General features: G+C 36.2%; 1 protein-coding gene across 1 annotated transcript; it reads right to left on the bottom strand.

The window, feature by feature from the left end:
- Positions 1 to 1,019: 1,019 nt before the first annotated feature.
- LOC132622109 (putative E3 ubiquitin-protein ligase LIN-1) lies at positions 1,020 to 8,526 on the bottom strand. Its single transcript, XM_060336647.1, has 18 exons — positions 7,661 to 8,526; positions 7,317 to 7,423; positions 7,114 to 7,180; positions 6,662 to 7,006; positions 6,293 to 6,360; positions 6,029 to 6,219; positions 4,717 to 5,818; positions 4,176 to 4,320; positions 3,843 to 4,100; positions 3,293 to 3,602; positions 3,080 to 3,204; positions 2,719 to 2,838; positions 2,504 to 2,635; positions 2,157 to 2,279; positions 1,932 to 2,042; positions 1,618 to 1,761; positions 1,269 to 1,520; positions 1,020 to 1,183 (listed from the first exon to the last, which is right to left on the bottom strand). The coding sequence occupies exons 1-18, from the start codon at positions 8,489 to 8,491 to the stop codon at positions 1,166 to 1,168; spliced, it is 4,449 nt and encodes a 1,482-aa protein (XP_060192630.1). The 5' UTR covers positions 8,492 to 8,526; the 3' UTR covers positions 1,020 to 1,165.
- Positions 8,527 to 8,866: the final 340 nt, after the last annotated feature.

Genomic DNA, 8,866 nt, shown 5'->3' with positions numbered 1-8,866 from the left:
TGTAATTACACTGTAATTACATTATGACAAACAAACATGTCATTGTAATTACAATACTGTGTAATTACTAGGGTAGTAATTACACCAATTCCAATTACCAGGTGGCTTTCCAAACAGACCCTTAGTAAAGTCAGTAAACTAATTTCTCACTTGAAGATAATTGAACGTGGTCCACATTGTCCAGAAAAAAACTTGGCTAGATCCACCGGATCATACCAGAAATCCTAATTGATATGCCATGCCATCTGAGGCGCACACCAAAAGAAGAACTGCCAATGTCAAAGGGAAGGAAATAACAAAGATTCCGCCATCGGTCAACATGTGTGTGGGTCTCATAACTGGAATAGCGTTTCAATGACACCTCGTGTACCAATTATGAATGCAAAACACGTCTTTCAATTGTTCAGTTATCATTCTAGCTAACCATGATTACATGATATATATATATGTCTAATTTAATTTGTCAATTGTCACTAATTTGATTTCGTGCATAAACCAATTAAGAGAATCAATTAACGGAGGAATCATAGTTTACGTTTGAAGTAATTATCGGGTTTGATTTGCTTAGTTGGTTAATCATAATGACCAAGGAAAAGAATTTTAAAAATTGAAGAACTAGAGTGCTTTTAACTCTTTGAAGATAGAAAACTAAGTTTAAAGTATAATGAACAAGGGACCTGGATCTCTATTGCTAATTCCAATTGAACATTTTATTTGTTTCTGACAAGACACTGGCTAACCTTCCCTCTGTCTCAATTTATGTGACAAACTTTTTTTTAGTCCGTCCCAAAAGAATGTCACCTTTATATAATTAGAAAAAACTTAACTTTAAAATTCTCATTTTACCCTTAATGAAATGATTTATAGTAATACATATATAAATCACACAAATGTCTAAGGTTTTTTTTAGACCACAAATTTCAAAAGTCTTCCTTTTCTTTTTTAAATTTGTGCTAGTCAAATGGTGTCACATAAATTGAAGTGTATATATTTTAAGACTACATAGATTCTGGGTAATTTTCTTTACATTGCTTGTTACATTTTAGTGGTACAGGAAATGTCATACAGAATATTGAGAATGACCGATAAGGTATTCAAAGATTACACTAAATTGTTACATTTCCAGTTCCAAGTAGATGTGGCACCAAAGCAATTTTCCTTTCTTTTAATCCAAACGCCAAACCTGCAATCAGCATGAAATGGTGAATCACTAGTAATCGCTTGTAATAAACCTGTGATCAACATAGCTAAAGAAATATGCATTTAACCTGAATTTTTCCATCAGTAGAACCAGCAAATATCATTTCTCCATCTTTATCCACAGCTAAAGATGTAATTCTAGTCTGTCCACCACTTCTCATCTTAATGGAAGTCATCTTTGTAACTCTTTCTTGCAGCCATACCTCTAAGATCCCAGATTTTGTGGCAGAAAATATGAAGTCACTGTTTATTGCAATTCGTTGGATGTCTGAACCGGTTGACAGTGATCCAATGACTGCCTTGCTAGGGAGTGAAAATACCTTCACGAGCCCGTTTATTGGACGAGAAGCAGAAATCATGTCATTCTAAAACGTTTTTATGGAAGTAAAATGGCTATCAATGAGAAAATGCTTATACCTTTCCGGATATTCCATCAACTGAGGAACCACCAGCGAAAACAACATTCTTTTGAACTTGAAGGGAATATATATTCTGTTTTCCCAACAATTTCTTGGCACCAGCATAAAATGTTGTTGACGTTTGAGATCTTAAATCAACTTCCTGCCATTAGTTTAATATGCTTATCAAACTTTAATCCAAAACTGGAAATCTTTGGTTTTCACTGTCATGTCATTTGTCTCAATCAAGAATATGACATCAACAGAGAATGTAGGAAAAAATCTCCCTTCTTGTTCCTATATAACCTACTCATGAAATGGACAAAGTATTACCTGGATACTATAGCCTGTGCATCCACAATAAAGCTTATCGCCCATAATGGCAAGGCACTTAACATATTTTTGGAAGTTTACATGCTTGGGAACCCCTGACCAATTATAAACCTGTAAAAGTTGAAGTTTAATGAGTCACTTGCACTAGGTCAAGGTCTCATTAAAGATGATGTTATCTATTTTACTGGATAAACATTCATTTTGAAAAAAATCCAGCCTGCTGACCTTAACTCCTGTTGCTTGGGATGCGAAGCATGCAAAATGAGTGTTAGCTATCAACTCAAGCACCGGCTCCTTAACATCATGAACCTGAAGACAGTGGATTTCCTCTTGATTTATAGCCCAAACCTACAAGATTACAAGGCTATGTTATTTGCTTTCTGCCTTCTCCAGAAATTAATTGTAAAAATTAAGCATTTCTTAATTGATTCTTCTTCTACTTTGTATAATACAGATCAGACTTGAAACTAGGTGACATTTTCAGATATTGGTACATCAGCACTTATTCTCTAATTATATAGGATTACAATCATATCTTTTCTACGTACTTCGTTGTTAGAAGGAGAGCTTACCCGGATTGTTCTGTCCAATGAACCACTATACAGTTTATCACATGAAGATGAAACATAAAGGCACGTAACTGCCTTTGTGTGCTCACGAGTTTCATGAATTAACCGAGGAACTCTTTTTCCAGTTTCCCAGACCTGAACAGAGAAAGATCTACAATTTGGAGAAAAGTAGTAGTAGAAGAACAGGAACCATGGCTGCTTAATAAAGAGGCCCTTACCTTAATGGTTCCATCGGAATGACTGCTAATGAGCCGACTTCTTATGTGGATCAGACAAAGAACTTCTCCATTCATCGAAACATCCATCTCAGGACATTCAGAATAGCACCATAATTCTGCCTGCGTTTCTAACTATTAGGAGTTAGGACCTATAAAAAATAGGGCTTCTTTCATTTTTGGCCCATCGGCCAAAATTAATTACTGGGCTAGCCAAAGTATACGAAACATATACACTGGTTATGTATATGATAGTGTATAATATGTGTATATTATTGTATATGATATGTATATTGAATGTATATTCTTACTTAATATACATTTCCTTATGCAACTATAACTTATTAGCATAGAAATTACTTACAGCATCAATACATGGCAAGTTCATCAAGGTTTTCATTATATCACTGACCGCTGTAGAGTACTTTTTAAGTTTCCTCAAGTTTTTGCACAAACATTTGGCATATATTCCCAGTTCGCTAAGTGCACCTTGTAACATAAAGATCAACCACCAGTTATGAATAAAATCTTAATATCCTGTTTACATACTTGCTAAGTAGCCAATCTTCCACCTTACCTAAATCAATAATAAAGCCTCTCAAAGCAAGAGCTGCCAAGATCTTCTCCTCGAGATTCTTTGTTGACTGCAGCATTTGTATAAATTGCTCGAGCAAGGACTTACGAGCAACGTCTCTAATTCCAGTATCGGGAAAGTTATAGAGCATATGAATTAGCCATGTTGCTATGATAAAGGAAGATCTTGCTATCTCCATGGAGGTGCTCTTAAGGCATTCGTCTAAAGCTTTGAATATTAATCCTTTCTCATGGTTGCAAAGAACAAAAGCCATTCTATTTTCCCAAGAACTCAGCGCTTTTTCTTCCTCTTCCTATAAACCAGGTGTTCAGTTAAGATTACTGCTTGCACAAATTACAAAACAATAAGGGTTTGTTTAAATTTTGACCCATCGGCCGAAATTAATTACGGACATTAACCAAAATATATAAACCACATACACTGATTATGTATATTTATGTATTTTATATGTAAATTTTTTATACATTATGTATATTATATGTATATCTTTACTTATCCATAAACACAACTAAATAGCTGAAGAACTTCATACCATTGTATTTGTGATGTCATTTTCAACTGCTCTTTGCCTCTCTTCTTTCATCGTAGCATTATACCGCTGATTAAATCCTGCAATCCTGAGTAGGCGGGCTTCAAGAAATGACTTACCAGAGTTAGTCATATGCCCGGAAAGAGATAACAAGGCATCAAGAGCCCTGAGCTGAGACGCAGGAAAGTCCTTTTTGTGAAGTGCTTCAATCAATGACTCTATTGATTCTTCCCGGTATATGCTCATTTTCCTAGGCTCAACCTGAATCAAATTTCTCTTATGAAATTTTTATTCAACAGAGTGGTTGAAAATATTTCAAAAATAAATGGAACAGACCAGAAGGTCAAGCTGCAAAAGAAGAGGAGCAATGGTGGATTTCTGCTCCATTGAAGCCATCTGTAGACAGACAAGAAGAGCGTGCATTGTACTAAATGCTCCCTCATCCTTAATTATCTGCAGAATCTGGTTGCACAATATTCTCCTGCAATTAGTAAAGAACAAACATCTTTCATGAGTCCAAATCTGGAGGGATCACTTTATGATAATTATAACCAAAGATTGAATACAACATTTAAAATTTAATTTCGAAAACCAGATAAGCGTGTACTCCCTCCGTTTCAATTTTAGTGTCTTAGATGGAAACTAGGAACAGAGTTTAAGAAAATAAGGAAGACGTTTGTATCTTGTGATTTTAAACATTCTAACTAGAAGGTTGGAATTAGAGAGTTACCAAATACGGTAAGAGGCATTCTTTTTTAAACACACTAAAAAGGAAAGTACGACCGTTAAATTGAAACAAAACGAGTATTTAAATAAGTAAGTCAAAGGTGATTTATAGACAAATATTGAAAGAATAGAGTCATGTTTGTTTAAGTACCTGCTTAACAAAACTAATTCATAAAGAAGATCTATGCATGTGGCTTTCACGCTATCGCTTCCTGTGTGAATTAACTCAAGAACAGGGGATAACTCAATTCTACTAGCTATTGTATTTCTGCAACTCTTATCAGCCCGAATACAGCATAAAAGTATGCATACGATGGACTCTCTTCCATTTTCATTTTCTAGGCACTTCAGCAAGGCAGGTATACCATTTTCTGATATAATCTGCATAGCATTGAATGATCTGTCACTCTCACCTCCTCCAGTAATAATTTGTTCGAGCAACACAACAGAAGCTTCCTTTGGTCCTATTGTGAGCTGAAAATCACTAGAATCCTCATTTCTGTTTGAGATAATAATCTGAGTAAGAGAGGGTACGAAATTATGAGCTGAAAGTTGAGAGAACGATGGTCTGAGTAGGTAAATAAGAACTGCTGCTTCAGCAAGACCGTCTTTCAATAAAGTTGCTAGGCACTCAAAATCAGAGTCCACACTTGTGAGGATCTCGCCAACGCTATCCTCTGCATAGAGTAGCTCGGACAAAACATAAATTGTTGTCCTTAAAACTTCCCTCTTTGAGGAAGCTGATAATACCTCTACAAATCCGTTCACTATTGTTGGTGTGGATAAATAGGAGTGAACTCCTTGAGATCGATCAAGTTTCGAGTCATTCCATATCTTTGCTATAGTCAATATGGCTTGTTCACATTCTTGTAAGTCCTCTGAAGTGCACAGACATGAAACATAAGGTTTTAAGCCATTGATAATTGCTTCGGTTGCTGCTTGAGAAATTACACTTGTAGGTGACATTGATACAGCTGCTGCTCGCATAAATCTTCGTGATCTTTGTTCGACGATTTCCTCTATACGACTATGATTAGGATAATTAAATGTCGGAGATGGAGTAGATTCAGATGACCTTTCTCTTGAAGACGGAATGCTTAAATAACTTTGTGGTGTTGCTGAGTATGAAAACTCCTGAGCTAGGTCAGGGTGTTGTTCCCTCCAAGAGGTTATCAGTCTCTTCAGGACATAGTTGGTTTTAGGAAGAGTAGCTGCAGATAAAGACTGCCTTGTAATGGGACACGTTGTATTACCTGTTGGTTTTTAACAAAGAAACTTAAGGAAATAACAGAGAAACTAAGAGAAAGATACTTGCTATGCAGTCAAAGGGAACTATTTTATTTAGCTTTGTTGAGCTCTTTCAGTAACAAAAACAGTAAAAAGATAATCATTTCCTAGCCTAGAATATCTCCACAAAAAAAACTAAATCTTACTACAGTCAAAAAGCATAATTCTAACACTACCTCTATTCATCCATTCCTGGATGGCTTTCCCTTCATATGTTTGACCAGTTTCAAGGGTGACAGGATCATTGAATATCTGTCCAGTTATTGGACAGACAAAATCTTTTGGTGGCCTTGATGGATTAATCGACTTATCCGACAATGGAAGAGAAATGCAGCTGTGACTTCCTTCATCACTATCACTCGGAGAGCTGTCATTGTTTCGAAGAGATTTAGAAAAATTCAATCACCTCCAATATTAGCATGTGACTTGTACAGACGTACCCTTTTTCTAAGGATTGACTAAGGCTCCGCCTTCGAGCATTTCTTCTCCCCACAGTCTCATGTTGCAACTGCATGAGTAAATAACTATCAGAGCAGTCTCATAGATTCAGGTCTGGGAACCATTGGTAAAACAAAAAAAGAGCTTTTTTCATTTTTGGCCCGTCGGCTGAGATTAATTATGGGCGCTAGCCAAAATATACAAAACATATACACTGATTGTGTATATTATATGTATATTTACGTATATTGTATGTATATTTATATTTAATGTACAAAACCTATATGTTTTCTGGCTATTATTCTTTTGAGGGGTCCAAAAAGTAATTATCCTAAAAAATAATATCAGATAAGTGGGGATCTGAAACATACTGTCCTTTCTTCATCTGAGTCTGCTGAGCTATTTTTTAACTCTTGGGACAAATGCAAAGAAGTAGAACTTGAGGAGTCCTTAACACGCCCGGAAAAGAGGCGTAATACAGCTCCACTTTTCTTCGAGGGGGTATCTGATCTTTTTGGTGAAGGCTCTTGTGAAGGAGTTCTAGGGGAATCCACTTTAGGGGAGTCCATGGAAGGGAAGGCCTTGGGAGATTGCCTTTGGTTTGTACTAATATTCTTGACTTTGGATGAATTGTTTTCTTGATTCTTTTTATTTGATGCAACGTGTACATAAGGCTCAGGGTCATAATCTTCTTCATCCTCCTCAGGAATTCCTTTCTGAGAATGACAAGAAAGAGCAGTACTTGAATAAACTCAGTACCACGAATTATCACCAATTCATAATGTAACAAGATGTAGCATAAGTTAAAGGGAAAAAAACTAACTAGTGGATCCCAAGCCGTGGAGTCCTCCTGATTATGGGTCGACGAAGAAGGATTCATATTCATTCTGCTAAAATCCAAAGGATTAGAAAGAAAAGTTTTGACATTTTCTTTTTACAGTGCTCATAATCCATAATGGCAGTACAATAAGAATCGTGGTGACAGAACTAACAAATATTCAGTAACTTCTAGTTAATGGACCTGACCTTGACTCTCCTTCTGCATTCTCCTTCACTCTCAGAATAGGACTAAACCCGGCACTCTTAGGCAAGATTGGGCCAAATTTGACATAATCAGGAATTGACCGGCATACCTGTTGGAAGAATAATCCAAAGTTGGAGTAGGAAACCAAATCTGTTTAGGATTTGGTATTTAGTTAACATGACTAAATAAAAAAATTAGTCGGAGTAATATAGGAATTTGTTTTCCGGTTCCTAGCTAAACTAAGCTTTGCACTGTTATAAATGTAGGTGTTGCTCGCTATTTTCATATAATAGAGAAAGAGTTGAGAATTTATTAAGTTTATGAATAAAATATTTTCCTTCGATACCTCATGCAGCGGAGTCATCGGTGGCTCTGCGATTGGCAACAGAGGAATTGCCTTCTTTGAAGTTGCGGAATCATAGTTCATGCAGTCCTTATAGTATTTTGCATAAAGCCTTGTATTCTCATCCAATGACTGTCCATAAAGCTGCTCAAGTTTCTGCATTTTCTTGGCTTGATCAGGCCTTACAGAAAATATCAAAGATTCATTGAAGTCATGATCAAAATCCATAGTGAAAGACAAGTCAGTAGAATCAGGAATAACATCCATCACTATCCGATGTCTCTCCTCCGAGTACCACCCAACGATCGAGCTCATGTGTGTAAGAAACAGGCATTTCCAAAGCTCAGGTGCAAAGTCAATCCGCGAGAAGAAAGAGTCAACGATAAACATCTCCAGAATATGAAGTACGGCGTTGTGAACATTATTTCTCAACTTCCATAAGTAAGAAAGGTTTAAATGAGCCCAAGCAGAGAGATAAAAATTAGGCACCCCTGCAGTTTTTTGGCTAGAATCCAACATAGCACACACTTGAAGCATTTTTTCCGCATAATCTAGTCTAGCCATCTTAGTTTCAATGTTTGAAGTGTTAATTGCCTCTTCAAGGGCATCCATTCCCCAGTCCAAATTGGCTAAAACTGCTTGATCAGAGTATCGAACTTCTGTATCTTTATCGGAGCTTTCATCTTCAGCTGCTAACCTCTCAGCACATTGTTCTTTATGCGATGTTCTTTGTTCCTTGTCAATTAGCCTATCTTGAATGAAACTATCTACAGAAGTGATCAAGGACCTAACTATGTCTTCCTGATCCATTTCAAACCTGTAATTTCCAGCCATTTTCACCCAGAGTGGAGCTCACCAATCAAACGTATAGTCACAGTTCTAAGGAAAGAAGCAAAATCAAATGTGAAAATATCAGAAACATGAGAGTTCAGAAAGATTTTATCAAGTGCATGAGAACAAACACATAGTTCAAGCTCAACCACACTTAGGCAGAATGTCAAACAACTTGAATTCAGAAAAGGAGTAGCTATTGGAGTTTGTAGAGAAAAATATTCTAATTTCTATACTAGACTAGAAATACTTCAAATATAATTTAAATTGAAATTAATAAACTATATGAAGGTTAGGACAAGTCTTGGCATGTTGTAAAAATTTACAACAACAATTTACATCTATACTATATAGTGGATTGGAAGTAATGTGTAGATT

The sequence above is a fragment of the Lycium barbarum genome, chromosome 2 (assembly GCF_019175385.1).
Source record: "Lycium barbarum isolate Lr01 chromosome 2, ASM1917538v2, whole genome shotgun sequence".
Taxonomy (NCBI): Eukaryota; Viridiplantae; Streptophyta; class Magnoliopsida; order Solanales; family Solanaceae; genus Lycium; species Lycium barbarum.
This window is presented reverse-complemented; position numbering and strand designations above follow the sequence as displayed.

Coding starts and splice junctions, on each gene's coding strand:
- LOC132622109 (XM_060336647.1), bottom strand. CDS start 8,491: ATGGCTGGAAATTACAGGTTTGAAATGGATCAGGAAGACATAGTTAGG. Junction 7,181..7,316: donor AATGCAGAAGGAGAGTCAAG/GTCAGGTCCATT, acceptor TTTGGATTTTAG/CAGAATGAATATGAATCCTT. Junction 1,521..1,617: donor TTGATGGAATATCCGGAAAG/GTATAAGCATTT, acceptor GGGCTCGTGAAG/GTATTTTCACTCCCTAGCAA.